General features: G+C 42.8%; 1 protein-coding gene across 1 annotated transcript in view; it reads right to left on the bottom strand.

Annotated features, from left to right (window-relative positions):
• The window catches only part of BUB1 (BUB1 mitotic checkpoint serine/threonine kinase), a gene marked incomplete at its 5' end in the record, with an annotated part of 43,897 nt that overhangs the window by 14,426 nt on the left and 13,356 nt on the right, over positions 1-16,115 (bottom strand). The window contains 10 exons of the mRNA XM_084624959.1: positions 50-230; positions 1,883-1,964; positions 2,368-2,458; positions 3,623-3,718; positions 5,202-5,339; positions 5,721-5,779; positions 8,419-8,774; positions 9,156-9,316; positions 10,547-10,737; positions 10,848-10,897. Of these exons, the coding sequence (XP_084481085.1) occupies positions 50-230; positions 1,883-1,964; positions 2,368-2,458; positions 3,623-3,718; positions 5,202-5,339; positions 5,721-5,779; positions 8,419-8,774; positions 9,156-9,316; positions 10,547-10,737; positions 10,848-10,897 (1,405 nt within the window). The remainder of the gene's footprint in view (positions 1-49; positions 231-1,882; positions 1,965-2,367; positions 2,459-3,622; positions 3,719-5,201; positions 5,340-5,720; positions 5,780-8,418; positions 8,775-9,155; positions 9,317-10,546; positions 10,738-10,847; positions 10,898-16,115) is intronic.

Below are 16,115 nucleotides of genomic sequence, written 5' to 3'. Positions count from 1 at the left end.
AAAGCAGAGGTGAATCAAATACACATCGTTTTATAACGTAATCCTTTACCTTTGTCCTCCATGGCTTGCCACGAGTGCGCTGACAGGTAGCCAAAGGGGGTTGAAGCAAGCTGTGTGGCTCGTGCAAAGTCTCTTGTGCTGTTGGGACTGGGCGCCAGTGTTTTGTTATTACAGTGCAGAGCCCACACAGTGGAGTCATCCATCAAGAACTCTGTTGTCCGAGTTCCTTCCTACACAGAAGAATCAAGCAGTGTTCACCAAGGAGCTAGTGACAAGTCTGTGATACCTGCAGTTCATGCAGGACCTCACAATGCTTTTCCAGCCAACAGTCATCGAGACCCTCAACATGTTGACACAAATGAGAGAACCAATGTATTCTGGTCCGACCTTCTCCAGGCAGAAATACAGTCTCCCCATTGCTAGCAAAAATAAGCCACCGTGGCCACCTCTGAACGCTTGGACTTTGCCAAATTCCAAAGCTTAACCCAGCCCAGAGGCCAAGGAGCAGGACTAGTAAGGCACTACAGCCCCCGACTACTCTAGTCATTGTAGTACTGAAGCACCCTCTTCCACCTCCCCACCCACACAGATGCACATTATATTCACGTGCAGACCCATGCTCAGCTCCCGACCACTCAGAGGAGTGAAACTCAGTTCTTCCAGGGACAACTTCTCTCCTCAGATTAATTTTGTTGGTCTTGGGGACTGCTGGGGAAGAAGGAAGGGGAAAGAGAGAAGAAAGGAGAGAGGAGCAGAGAAAAGCTGCCAAGAATCCCTGAAGGTCAGCAGCCCACCCTAGAAGCTCAAGGCAGAGCTGTGCAATGAGCTGCTACTGAGGGTGCAAAGGCAGCAGATTGGAGCTATGACAATTATGAGACCTATATAGGGAAAATGTCCATGCACCCAGAATTCTGATCAATAAGCTCCTCTGTCATAGGTCCCACATAGGCAGATTCAGCCCAGCAGTGTCCCCGCCAAAGCTAGCGGATTAGCTCTGAGAACACAAGAGCTATCTCTACTATCAGGTCACTGGTTTATCTAATCCAGTATTCTGACAGTGGCCAGACCACAACCTTCACAGGAAGGTACAAGAAAGATTGTTGTAGACATTTAGGGAACAAGCTGCCCAGGTGGGTTAGGAAGAAATCTGTCAGTGGATAGCTTATACCCAGAAGCATGAGGTTTATTTCCTTTCGTTATCCTAGCAAATGCAGCTGTGGATATTCACATTATCTGCATAATTGTTACCCCCTCTTTTGAATTCCACTAAGCACCTTAATGATCTCTTTTTTAAACCGAGAAGTCTTAATCTTCTCATTCTCTCAGTGAGATTTCCATGCCTCTAGTCATTTTTGTAGGCAGTTCCTAAGGCCAGAAAAATACTTTAAAAGTCAAAGCAGGGCTTCAATGACTAACATAAATCAGGAGGGCTTATGTCAGACACTAGCAACAGTGGACAAGGACCTGATTTTGGGATCCTTTGGCCTCCAATTCACATTTCCAGCCATGTGACATTTGAACTGGCAACATTTAATTCCACTAAATGCAACATCTGGGCCATGTGTTACCATAGTTTTCCCATTTATAAAAACATTTCAGTAGAAGGACGTTGTGTTTATGGGATGGGGAAGTCACACTCCCGGAAACATACCCCAGGGCTTCAAGGTTTTGCAGATGTCCAGTGACTTGCCTATGAAATTTCTAGGAGACAAAATTTAATATGCCAGGGATTCTTTGTGCAGATACAGATTAGCAATTTTGCAATGCTGGAATAGAATTGCAGATCACTACAGGTTAGCACTAAAGACAACCACTTCAATGCCCTCCAATTCCACATTACTCTACTAGGCTAAGCTTTGCTAAAAATAAGCATAACACTTACTTTTGATTGCTCAGCACATCTGAGTAAGGGATGTTCTCCAAAGGCTCTGACCCGGGCAAGCTTGTTTTTTTGCTGTGGGAACCTAACAGAAACTGCTGTTTAGAAGTCGTTTTAGCAGAATAACCTACACAAAAGTTAAGAGGCCAGAGCTGGTATTAGCTTTCTAGAAAATTGGTCTGCATACCTGTCATGGTCTCAGAAAGTAAGCTGCTCACACTTACCAGGCAAGCCACACAAGAACCATGATCACAGTAACTATGTTCAAGAAGACTTCAGCCATTTCATGGAGAAGCAGCCAAGGCCTTCTCATGTGGCATTTTCCCAATCTTTGGGAACCTTATTTCCTCTGTACACTTCCTAAATTGAAGATCTAAACAGACCGATAGTGCTAATGCAGTCATAGCAGGACTAAATGGAATGGCACTACTGACCCCGCATGGTATGCCGGAGACAAGAGATTCAATTTGTGACTAGCTTCTCTTTACCTATTGTTTTCTTTTTCATTCTCATCTTCAAAAACGGAAAAAGCAGACGCAACAGGGGCAGTTGCATTAGCTTTCATGCTTTTACCAGGCTCTAGAAAACAAAGAAAGAATTAAGTCAATATTGTTTCAGCTTTACCTAAAAAGCAACATAATAAATGGCTACATCCTCATCCCTACACAATCAGAGAACTGAAGGGAATGGAAATGCTAGCTACTCCAGCATAACGCATGTTCCAGTAGCATATTACATACGCATCCTTTAGGCAGAAGACTATTCTCAGTCCCAGGGTGGGGATGGAGCAAAAGAGCGTCTCTCTCAGCCTGAGACAGCTGTAAGGGACAGACCTGATAGGTTCTAAAGAAAATCCCTGTCTGCTCTAAGAAAGGGCAAGCTAACAGGATCAGCAAGGGGTTGAGGTGGGAAGGAAGAAAAATTAAAGGCCACATGGTCCTGCCTCTTCACATCTCAGCCATCTACCTGAAGCATCCTCAGAGTTTTCACCCAGTGGAACAAATCAGTTTAGTTTTTGCTATACTAAAGACTACAGGAGTTTATTAATGGAGCTTCTTCCACTCCAAAGCCATAACCGGGCTTATTGTGCAGAGAACTGAAACCCTACTAGGAATTGAGAGCACGCTGGCTCAGAAGTACAGGACTGGAGGAAATCAGTCTCCATTCCAATCTCAGCATGCCAATGCATTGTGCTACAGCTAAATTGCCAGGTTAACTGTATAATTAATGAAGGCGTGCAGTTAGGATACTAACATTTGGCAAAGAACACTATACACATCATAGTCTAAATGCGGTCCCTCCCCGACCCAACACAAAAATGCTAAACTGACCTGCACACAAACTTCAGAGTAACAAGAGAAGGAAAAGTTAGGGTGAGGCAGACCTTTCTTCAGGCTGAAATTTTGCAGATCAAACAGAGTATTAACTAGATCTTTTCTGGAATTGTGTTTCAAGTGCCAGAGAAATAGTTACAAAGAAGCAACAAATTATTTAAACCCAATTTAATGCACACTCTTCTACAGCATTTCGTAGGCAACATAAGTGTGCTTATACTTTTCCTAATCCTTTGCACAAGAATTTAGAGCCTTCCAGTAAATCAGATTCATGATATGAAATTCTTCGGGATTAAGCTTCTTCCATTTCCCATGCATAGCCAAAGGACTGCTCTCCTCCCGCACCAAAACTAAATAGGGCACAAACATTTATTTTGGGTTGCAGTGTGATTGTGGATAAAATACATACCACTTTTTCTACAATAGGCCTCAAATTTCTCCTCATTTTCTTGAAGAGAAGACATTTCAGGCAGGATAGGTGTCTGAAACATGTCCATTAAAAATCCTAACAAGAGAAAATAAACATGTCAAAACAGCTGCAGAAGCACCTTTCAAAAGTTATAGGATTTTTCATTATGGACAAACGTCAAAGGTAAGAAAGAGAGCACTAATCATTGGACTGTCTTTCTGGACTCTGTATTTAAACACCTTCAGCAGGTGTTGAACAACACAACAAATAATGGAAACAAGAGTGGACTTTTATATCTTATTGAGTACCATGAAGTTACCTAGTGTTTCAATGAGGCTTAAAGTATAGTTAATAGTTTTATTTCCTAGTGGATCCCTCCAATACCTGAAGAGGTTAAGACATTTCGAGCCAATGAACAATTTTCATTTCTCTGAGATATATACAATTTGAATTAAACTGCAGTCAGTTTTTTGGTCAGTGGTTAAGATGCTTTAATATTGAAAGACAAAAACTGGTGACAAGTAAGTTTTCAAAGGGATACAGTGGGATCAGGATTGTATTGCTCTACGTATGACAATAGGCTGATCAGTATTTCTGTATTTCCTTGTTTACTGATTATAAATATTTATATTTAATGTCTGGAAGGAGAGGACCTAGGGGTGAACCAGAAGAATAGTCTATAGTATGAACATAGAAGGAAGCAGGCCAGAGAAACAGCAAAGAATTGGGAGATTAGTACCAACTGCTTTATATAGGGGCCTGGCCTGAAACCTAGTAAGTGGATAGGACTTGGTTCCCCTATTAAACCCAACAAGAGGGTTTATTAAGACCTTGAGTAAGTGAACCATACTCAGTGACCAAGAGCTGCATGGCCTAGCTACGAAGGCTGGCCTCCTGAGGCGCTGGACCTTTTAGCACCCTGAAAGGGGACAGGACTACCAACAACCCAGCCAGAGCGCTGAGGTTGTGACAAAGGACCAAGAAGTGAGCTAGACAGCCAATGCTCCACCAGAGATTGATAAAAATGGAGGCACACTTGCTGTTGTCCAGTTTTATCACAAGGAGCTGCTGAAGACCAAAGGTGACCATTTACACAACTAAATTGTCCATTCCTTAGCTCTCCACTATACCAGTCTGTTATAGTTCCTCTTGACTTGGAAACAGAAACTGCTTGGCAACAGCATTAGACACAAAGGATCTCAGGCTTTGCTTCAGACAGAACCACAGCAGGATAACAACAGTAATTTAGATCCAGAGAAAGATTCTATTAAGACCATGGGCATTTCTTTCAGTACTTAGGCTGCTCAGTAAGTGGAGAGCTTTGTACCATCCCCCAACACAAAACATTAAAACGGGACACATCATGTTGTTCCAGATCATCCAACCCATTCCAAATGGGAAAGAATTCATATTGTGCTAGTAGTCTTATGGTTCCCCTTTGCCAACGAAGGCATGGGTATCCTAAAGCCAGTTTCTAGTAAGTAGCTTTGTTTTTAAGAGGCTATCGTGCAATCTTGGCTCCACTGGAATCTAGGACAAAAGAGCCCAGTGGAGCTAGGATTTTACCCCACATACTTACCCAGTGCTTCTTTAGTATGAACAGTGGGTGAGGGCTGCACTTTGAACGGAGTTGCCTGCATCACTCCTCCCAGTGAGGAGTTCGGGGTGGCTTGAGAAGCATTTCCAAAGCTGACAGAAGCATTTCCAATTCTAGGTGCTAAAAACAGGAGAGTTTAAACAACTTTTGAATATGTCAAAGCAGATTCTGGAACCTATCATTTTCCATGGTTTGGTGGTAAGCATCAGTGTTCCTATACTATTTAATGCAACTAGCATTATGATCTGCAGACACAAAGATTGGAGTACAATGCTGTTCTATGCATGTCGATCAATTAAACTTGTCTCAAGTGCATACAGTGGCATTATGTATAACTGCAACATAAACTGACCTCTAAATATCTATATTAAATATTGGTAACTCCCAAGTAAGACGACTTGACTCATTGACACAGGAAGAGCTGCACTGTATGCATCCCCAGGCAGAATAAATAAGACACATGCAATGGGATCACTGTTTTTGAAACTGCTCAGTAATTACCTTCTTTCATCTCTGTGCAGTGATCTAATTTGAGACCAGGAGTGCTCACATTTGAGTGCCTTCAAAGGAAAGGGTAAGAGTGTTAGTCTGAGAGGGGTTAAAAAAAAAACACCCCTCTTTAAATGTATTCTAGTTTCATCTCAGACACTTCCAGTAACACACTTCAGCTTTTTGAGCATCATGTCTCCCAGCTTGCGTCAAATAAAAGATGTTTGTCTTTCCCTGAGGAGAGTTCCTGATCAATAAGTATTGTAGTGGTTTCATGATGGGCTGTTCCCAGACAGTGATATCCCCATGCTCGCACTATAACTGCACTTTCTTTAGGAAAGCTGCAGTCAAACAACTAGATCCCCATAGCCAGTGGCTCTCGACCTTTCCAGATTACTGTACAGTACCTGTTTTCAAGAGTCTGATTTGTCTTGCGTACCCCCAAGTTTCACCTCGCTTAAAAACTTACAAAATCAGACATAAAAATACAAAGGTGTCACAGCACACAATTAGAATATAAATATTGTACTTACATTTCAGTGTATAGTATACAGTATAAACAAATCATTATCTATGAAACTAGTTTGTACTGACTTCACTAGTGCTTTTTATGTAGCCCATTATAAAACTACTAGGCAAATATCTAGATGAGTTGATGTACCCTCTGGAAGAACTCTGCGTACCCCCAGGGTTGAGAACTACTGCCCTAAACTGCAACACTGTTATGGGATGGATTCAGAAGGGTAAATGTAAGCAGCTGGTAAAAACAAGTAACTTAAAAGCTGAAAACATAGAAGTTGTAATATTAACAAAGCAATTAACACGGAGGATTTAAGAAAGCAAGAAGTGTCTTCTCAATCTTAGAAAACAAAAAAAGTCTTCTTCATTGCAACCCATAGAGCACATCTGGATAATACAAGCAGCCTCCTTCAGCAAGGCTCAGCATTTGCAATGCTAGAAGCCCCGGGGCAGTCTGGATACTGTAAGAAGGGAAAGCAGGGTGTGCTTACAAAACAGCAGTGTGATGAACTGGAAGCAGTGGAGCTAGTCATTACAGTCTTACTAAAAAAACCTGGAACTATGCAATATTCTGCTTAAGACTGATGTTTACAAAGTTGTCAGTTTCAAAACACTGGACCACTTGAAGTTTTGATTTGGGTTTTGCAAATGTTCCCTAGAATTTGGTCCAGCAGTTCATTTTAATAGCTATTACTATATTTGAAATGTCTTACAATGATGCCTAGTATTGGAATCATAAGTCACAAAATATAGGTAATAAACTCAGAGTCCCATAAATCCTAAATAGAAGGAATGTTCCCTACAGATTTCTAGCATGTCTACTAATGGGCTCAAAGTCTACAAAGAAGTTGGGGAATTCATTTAGTTCATTCTTTCAGTGGGTACAACTAAAATTCCAAGGCCAGAAAGGACCAGTGTTATCATCTAATCTGACTTCCTGTGTAACACAGGCCATGGAACTTCCTCAAAACAATTCCTAGAGCAACATCCAATCTTCATGTAAAAATTGTCAGTGCTGGAGAATCCACCGTGACCTTGGGTAAATTGTTCCACTGGTTAATTACTCTTACTGTTAAATTTATGCCTCATTTCAGTCTGATCTGGATGCCTTGTGGTGGAATCTTCATTCTTAGACGTTTTTAAGGTCAGGCTTGACAAAGCCCTGGCTGGGATGATTTAGTTGGGGTTAGTCCTGCTTTGAGCAGGGGGTTGGACTAGATGACCTCCTGAGGTCTCTTCCAACCCTAATCTTCTATGATTCTAAGGCATTTTGATGCCTTATGGGAGTGTGACCAGTTATTAAGCTTTGCTAGATGTAGCTTGAATCCAACGACAATTCTGCAGCATGGTTAGGTTCAGTCTGTCACCATCCCATACAAGTCTTTCTAATTTTCCTCCTTGCATTGTAGTGGGCCACCTTACTTCTCCAGCTCATTTTTTCCTTCTTCTTTCAACTCAGTTGCACACTTAAGCTTCTACTCACAGCTACATGAGCCAATAATTAATTCTTTGGCATACCATAAGTGAAGGCAGGATTGTGAGAACAGTGGAGCTTTTTCCCCCCTCAGAGCTGCACAGCAGAAGGAGAGCATTGCTTATTCACCCAGCTTGTCCCTGTTTGCCCCCAAAATGGTGTATTTTAGACAAGCTAAGGATATTGGGGCTGAATAATTAAAGTTGTACTTGAAGATTACTTTAGCACTTTGATTACCACAACTTAGATACAGACCATGGCAGATAGGAAGTAGAAGTAGTACTTCAAGTTAAAAGTTGAGACTTGGAAGAGTTAGATATTTCAATGACTATATTATACATATTAGCAGAATTGCATTTTCTAAAATGATCCCTATAAAGCATTGGTGTCACAGTTTTCTATCCTTGAGAGATACTTTGTAGTAATATTCAGTATTGGGGGTATTAGTTCCACAAAAAGAATCCTCACTAGGGAGTTTGGGTGAGATGTGTGACAAGAAGTTTGGGTTATAAAAGAGGCCAACTGGATATTTAACACTTAATTCAGACCAGCTGATTTCCTTTAGTGCCATCAATAGTTTCACAGTAGGACTAGCTGCAGAGAGTTTCAACCTATCAAGGATAGGAGCAAAATACACAGCTAAAGTAATGTAGTCTAATTATAAAAAGAGTCTGAGCAACATCTGAAGCAAGAATTAGAAAGGCCATTTGTACTTACTGCTGTCCAACAGAATGGCCATGACTGAAGGCGGAATGTTCCTGAATAGGCTGAGACACAGCATCACAACTCTTGAGCTCAAGTTGTAATAGAGTATTCTGGAGTTCTCCAAGATCTAGTTTAGCTTCGCCTGTGACCTTTTCATATGTTACCATTGATAGTGACTCTGACATAGACTGATGGCTAGTAGCTTCAACAGGCTGTGGTACAGAAGTATCTGCTGTTGAAGTACTTGCTGCAGCCCTTGACTGCAACTGGTCTTGCTCCAGGCACCATAAGGTTTGCAGATTTGTCGCCTGAGAAGGTGCTGTCCAATCTTGCTGTAGAGCAGGAATTGGTTTCACACATGGATCAACCTTTACAAGAAAAAAAAAAACAAAAAACATAGAGGCAAACTCTTGTATCATTGCTAAACTGCTCTTGTAGCCATCCAGAAACAAAAAAGTAATCAGTCTTCCATACAAAGGTAACTTTCACATGTAGCTAAAAATAAACCCTTGGTGGTCTAAGTAGGCTTTTGGTTTAATAGTTACAAAAAACGTTTTAAAAATTGCATATTGAAAGCCATGTCAGACAAATACAAAACAGGAAAATAGGTACGTCAGTGAATCTTGATTTCCAAGTTAAATTAGCAAAACATGTGGGTTAAAGTTAGACACCCAAGTTAGACATAGCAAGAAAGCTAAACTTTACTACTTGATACAAAAGTGCTGGTGCTGATCAGAGTAGATACTTACCACCATTCTATCTGGAACAGACTGTAGCATGGATGCCTCTTCCAGCTTAGCCTCTGGATAGTCTTTGGTCAGCTGACTGAGCTGTTCCAGCTTCTGTTGCAAGAACTGCATTTCAAGGATGGCAGATTCTTTTCTCTTTGCATAGTCCCTCTCTTCTTTTTCTGAAGGTGGTAAGACCATAATAAGCAAAACAGGCAATGAATGTCCATTTAGGCTTTTCTCTCCCCACCTCAGATATGAGGTGCTTTAGTTTAAATAAAATACTGATATATAAAAAGCTGTTACAATTTAGGTTGCTACAGGGAAATAATGTGTTCAAAACTAAATTAATCAGGAAATAGAAATAAAACCACACAGCTACATACATCAGCTTCTCACACTCCCACCAGCCCTACTCTGAGCTAGTCAACAGTAGACAACCAGTGTCACAGAACTCTATCTTCTCGGGGTAAATGTTTGTGTTGGGTGACTGTTTCCTTGCTTGTGATTTTATTTAGGTGTTTTCCCTTTTGGGGTTCTGTATTTCTCTAAAATTGATTTGTGAACTATGTTCGTTGCATGGTTTGTAGAGTAGTTATTGTTTACTAGGCAAAGGTACAGTACCGTTTGTGTGTTTTGCATGGCAGAAGGAAGAATTAAGGTTGTCTGGGTGTCGCTTCCATTACTGTCATTGAGCACGGATTTGTTTGCAATAAGGATGGCGAAGGTGTGAGATGATCTATGCAGTTGTATGGTGCTGAGTGGAATTTGTGCTTAATTTTCAATTTAAAAAGGGAAATTCAAATATTTTAAAATGGACCTGTGAGAAATGTAGAGAGAGTGAGTCAAGTTTAAAGCTGTCTACAAATACCTCCTGGCTCCCTTCACTATCTCCAGTAAATCTGGGAAAGTCAAGCCTCCTGTGGTTTGTAAGAAGAAGGTAATCAGCTGCTAGACCACATAGGCTGCTCTTGGCCCCTCAAGTGCCACTCCTTCCACCCCTCAGGGGAGAAGGGAGAGAGTGTGCTGTACTATATTGGAAAGATGAGTTTGAGAAGATTGACTGGACACTGCCACTGAAGTCAGTTTAGGGAATCCTGGACACTGCCACTGAAGTCAGTTTAGGGAATCCTAGTCCCATTCTCTTGCTCTCTTATCAGGTGGGCTGAATGGCACTGCCTCTCAGAAAGTTCCTCAAGTCACAAAAGGAATTCATCTGACACATTCACTGATGTTTACAGGGTCCCATGTATGCCTTTTCTACTCTTTGGACAGGAGAGGGGATGTCAGATTTGGCCTAGGAAGTGTATGCAGGCCTCTGAATAGGGTCAGCGATGAAGAGTTACTTTAACCAACTAGTTTTCCCTGGAGATAAGGACAAGGACATTTCTGAAGGGAAGTAGATAGAGTACCCCATTCTTTTTGTCGTCTCAATCTTTCTTGTTTTCGGTAAACAATCTTCGCTCTCACTTCCTCAAATGAAAGCTCTGAACCTTCACAGATGAGCATACTTTTATTGTACATTGCCACTTGCTCAAATTCATTGGAGGTTGAAGATAGCTTTGGAAGAACTGCTGACTTTGAAATGTAGGTAAGATACTCTCTGTGGAGAAAAAAGTGTGAAAGATGCATTCAAGTTCACTATGAAGGACTTTGATTATTTTTTAAAGCACATTTGTCTAGCACACTTGAGTGTGTATTAGTGCTACTTACACTTTTCCTGCTCCATCCTGAGAAGACTGAGCTGCAGAAAGATTTGGATCCTAAAAAGGTAGAAAGAAGCTTTGAGAGCCTAGTCTTAAAATGTCCACCTATTTTGTTCAGCCAAGAATTCAGGAAATCCACTTTTCACTGTTGAACACTTTGTGATGCCCAGAATATAAAATCTGAAAGATGTAAGACATATTGATCTTCCCACCTTCCCAAGCTACAAATTTTGATGACTCTGAGCTAGTTGAAGACCCATAACAGACATAGGTAGAGCTATAAAATTAGCCATGTTATTAAACCAATACCAGCTATTAAGGGTTTCATTCCATCAATGAATGGACAGCATACCTAGAAAACAGACTCATGGTTTGTTCCCCTCACCAGATCCTCAAGTTTTTTTAGTAACCTTAGTTTAAAGTGAGGGACTTGTGGGGGCAGCAGAAGCCTCCTCAGTCTCTTCTCCTCAATCCTTTATCTCAAATCTCACTCTTGTATCTTGTTTACCTCTCACTACCCCAGTGTGGTAGTGTGATGGCTTCCTCATCCCCTCCCTACAGTGGAAAGGCACGTGGGTCTGACAGAGCAGAGGATTGCCACTGCACAGCTTCTCCTCTATATTAATACATTCAGGGTCTACATCACACCACAGTCTTCCAGCCAGACAGCGTTCCTTTTTAGAACCAGTCAACTCTGGTCCTATGAGACACGAAGGTCATTATCAAATGATGTGAGACAGTGATGATTGACCACACTACCATTATTCCTTCCTGTGGAGAGAGGACCCCCCCCCAACTACACTGGCCTCAGAGATTTACCATGGTGCAAAATTTAGTCTCAAGTGCCCATTCACAACCACTACACCATGCTGCCATTTACGACAATGGAGTTCAACACAAAGTGGTCCATAGCTTTTCACTTCAGGTGGAAGCAAGCCATCTTTTAACCATATTCCCATCCTGAACCATTGAAGTGCAAGAGTGTAGCATGATTGAGCTGAACAGTGTATCCAATTTATATGCAAATCTAGATGTATCTTTCTTGGAGACTGCGTATAGTATAATTATAGCCCCCCCACAATAGGGATGGAACCTCAGTTATGTTATAACGGTCTGACAAGTGTGGATAGGCCAAGACAATTCCAATACTGATTAGCTACAACTATGCAGAACTTCATTAAATGGAACAAAACAAAACCAAACCAAACCAAACCGAGTTAACAGTTAAGATTGCCAAGTGGTATTTCATACCCTTCCAGAACGTCAAGTTAGCAAACCTCAAATTGGTGAAACCCAGGAAATACAGACTTAAGGTATACACCCAGAGCCTCCATGGAATTGGCAATAGCCATTGGGACTTATCTCCATGCACTCTAGCAGCTTTCCCTGTTAGGTGTAGCTGTATTGAATGGTGGATGGATTAATCAGAGCAGCTTGGAAGAGCTGTGATTGTGATATGAGGCAAAGTGGGGGGCTGTAGCTCTCCAGGGGCATTTGTTACTCCTGGGGGAATTCTACGCCACCGCACAATGCAGAATTTTGCAGAAATTAACATTGTGCACACAGAATATCCTTTCCCCCACAGAAATGGGCTGCAGTGCTGTTGGCCACCACTAGGGGCTGCTGGGCCCGGCAGAGCTCAATTCATAAATAGAAGACATTGTAGGGAGGATGGGGAGAGAGCAAGGGGGTTCCTGGCAGCTGCAGTTCACAGCACACCCTGAGGGAAGGAGACGGCAGCGCGCAGCAAACTCCATGCAACCATGGGACCAAGCATCAAGCCGTTTCTCCCTCTGGATCCCTGGGCTCTGGGAGAGGGTGTCTGGTCTGGGGGACAACGGCTGAGCTCGGGGGGTGGGAAAGAGGCGGCAGGTATCTGGGCAAGGGGGGCTCCGCAGCTGGGCTTGGGCAGTGGGGAGGGGGTGCAGGTATCTGGGCTCTCGGGGGCAGCGATTTTGGGTGTATTGGTGGGGGGGGGGGGGGGCACTATGGTTGGGCTCTAGGGGGGAGGGGTTGTGGGTGTCTGGCCCCCCAGCTGGTCTTGGGGAGGAGGGGGCAGAGAAACAGGAACTGGGTAGTCATAGTGGTTTCTTTAAAACTCTACTCTTAGGGGAATTTTTGTGTGTGTCTGTATTGTTACAGACATACTTGCTGACAGGTATTTTGAAATAAATTACCAAAATAATTGAAACTGGTGTGATTATGGAGTGTTATTTTGACAAATAAAATTTGTGGAATTTCACAGAATTTTAAAATATCGTGCACAGATTTTTTTTTTTGGTGCAGAATGCCCTCAGGAGTAATATACGAGCACCTCCCTCTGAGCCCTGTGTGTGGGAGAGATCAAAGGAAAAAGAGGTGCATGCATACCTTGAGAGATCCAGTACACTTCATTTTAGTGCTGTGTAGCATGTGTCACTAGCAAGGTAGAGGTGACTTCTTGCCATGGGGACTGTCAGCAATTAGGCAGGAGATGAGTGTGACCTGCACTTAGCCAACGCCACAGACAGAACACCACATCTATGAAGTTTTAAACCCCTGTTACAAATCCTTCCCCCTTATGCACCATTTAACACTATACTTTCACTTACCCTTCCCCAAACTCAATGAAGGGCAGGTTTAGGGTAACTTCTGTTCAGACCACTGCAAAGGCAGAGTATGAGTATGTTTTACGAGCATAATGAGGCACTGCTCAAAGAGGGCATGAGTGTGCACCTTAATTCTCTATTTCCTGGTTTTCACAAGTTTGAATTTGCTGAACTTGACATCCTGGAAGGACACAAAATACCACCAGGCAACCTTAACTCTGTGTTAACAAAGAATTTTTGTCATTTAGTTTAGTCTGCGCTTTTTTTTTTTAAACTGAAAGTAACGTCAGTAGGAGTCAGTGGTCATTTAGGCAGGTGTAATCATCATGTAAGTGTGCACTTCAGATGCTCCTGTGGCCAGGTAATGATATTACCTGACTCTTACATAGCACTTTGCATCAGTAGATCTCAAGGAGAGAAACCTTATGCGCAACATACCAATGGAGGAAACTGAGGCACACAGAGGTTAAAATGCCTTGGCCAAAGTCATCCCACAGGTCAGTGGCTGAGCCAGAAATAGAGCCCAGTTTTGCCGAGTCCCAGACCGCTGTTCTCTCCACTAGACCACACAGCTGCTATGTGCTTGCTACATACCACCCTCGATTTCACACGGTATGTTACTTAGCTTCACACTCAGAGGAGCAGGACTTCCCCAGATCCTGGCATACATGGGGGGCAGGGAGAAGAGCTCAGACCTCCACAGATGGACTGACCCCCCAGATTCCAACACACACTACAGGGGCAAGCTGAGTGGCTCAGACACGCCCAAAGGAACACATCTCCTCAGATCCCAGCTCATAGAAGAGGATGGGGAGGAGGGGTCAGACCCTCCTAGAGAAGCTGGGATCCACAGATTCTTGCACACAAGACAGGTATGTAGGCTTGAACAAATGCCCCGTCCCTGTTCTTCCATAGTCCCATAGGACTCACCTAGCTCCCAGTGACCCCCACCTCCCAGTCTACCTTACCCCCAGCCCCTGCTCCTCACTAGACACACCCACACACTCTCCTATTCATCCATCCCCAATTAACCACCTCCCCTCCCTGCATCCCAAACCCTCTCCTCATATTCCCACCTACTCTTCCACCCCAGGCACCCTCCCCTCCCAGCACTGGCATGTGTAATTTATTCTCTCTTCAAAAATAGTTTCAGGGCCTTCTGAATAGTCTGCTGTACTCAGATTACCTTTCCCCATGTAAACAAAGCCTTTTGATAGAAATATATTGGAGGAACATGTCTGTCTTTTTTTTTTTTTTTTTAAATTTAAGATTTGTGCCAACAATTGGATTTGACCTTTCAGCGCCCAAGCGGTGTACAGGTCCAATTGCTGCAATGTTCTCCCTTGAGTCACTCAGGTCCCATGAGGTGTAACTAGCTTTCAAACCCTTTAGCCTCCCTCTGCATGCACTCAATATAATCCAGTAGGTTCACAAGGTTTAGAACTGCTTAGGCCCCCACTCACCCGGAGAACTAAACTAATCATCCTTTTACTGTTTTTTGTGGGGTGTGAAGCTGTATCTCAGGTACTCCTTGGTCAAATGGCCCCAAATATGGATCACTGACCTAATTCCACACCCCCATAAGGCACACTGAACTCAAAGACAATCTGTATAACCATGTGGATTTTAGGGCACTTGGAAGATCTGAGTATTAAACAGAAAGCTGGTCTTGACCCTAACTACAGCAGAGCTTGTGCTCCACTACAATACTATACAAAGCAAGAGTACTTTGTGGTTGGGCTGAAGTTTCAATTCCCTGCGCTGAATTGGAATCACAACCTGCCCTGTCCAAGTCTTTAGTTAAGAACAGCTACAGTTAAGTATCATAGAGAGGGTGGGATTCATAAGGGAGACTTTGGCACTGCACCGCTTACGTCTACACTATCCCAGCATAACAATGGTGCCATATCTATACTGGCAGAACCCTATAATGCAGATGTAATGCTACACAGACAGAAGGAGTTTTTCAGTGACTGTAGGAACACCTCCCTGTACAGTGTCAGGTCAACAGGAAGCATTCTTCTGTCAAGCTAGCTATTTCTACACAGGGAATCAGGTTGTGACAGCTACCTTGCTCAGGGGGGTTGGATTTTTCCCACCTCTGAGCACTGTAGGTATGTCAGTGTAAATGTTAAGTGCAGACCAGACCTTAGTGTAATTCACAACCCCAAAGTTAGGCACCCAGGTTCCCTACACAATGCATGAGAAGAGTCAGGTGCCTAAAAATGGGATTCATAAGAGCCAGCATACTGAGCACAGGGAGCTGGTTAAGCTAGTTAATAGTAAATGTTGAAGAGAGGGGTGGGGGCTAAGCCCCACCTCTCAAAGAGAGCTGAGTACTTAACTCCACTTGAGATTCAGTTAGGAACCTTCTTAGTCTGGGAATATATGTAATTCCATGGGCTGGTTAATGATAGAAAGGTAAGGAAGGTATCATTTGATTCGTAAAAATCTACAGAATCATAATTTGATCAATGGTGTGCCCCTCTGTGCATTTGCGGGGAGAAGGGGTAACTCAGGGAGTACTTGCTGCCTCCAGGTCCCAGTTGCCAGGTCCTCCACCAAGGGGTGGAAATTTTGATATGTGACAAATGGGTCAAGCTGGGTATCACATGAAAGCTCTTTTCTAAGTTTTCAAATATACTGATTTCAGTTACACAGAATATAAAGTGTACAGTGCTCACTTT

This window comes from Lepidochelys olivacea (assembly GCF_965140295.1).
Source record: "Lepidochelys olivacea isolate rLepOli2 genome assembly, chromosome: 3".
NCBI classification, from domain to species: Eukaryota; Metazoa; Chordata; order Testudines; family Cheloniidae; genus Lepidochelys; species Lepidochelys olivacea.
This window is presented reverse-complemented; position numbering and strand designations above follow the sequence as displayed.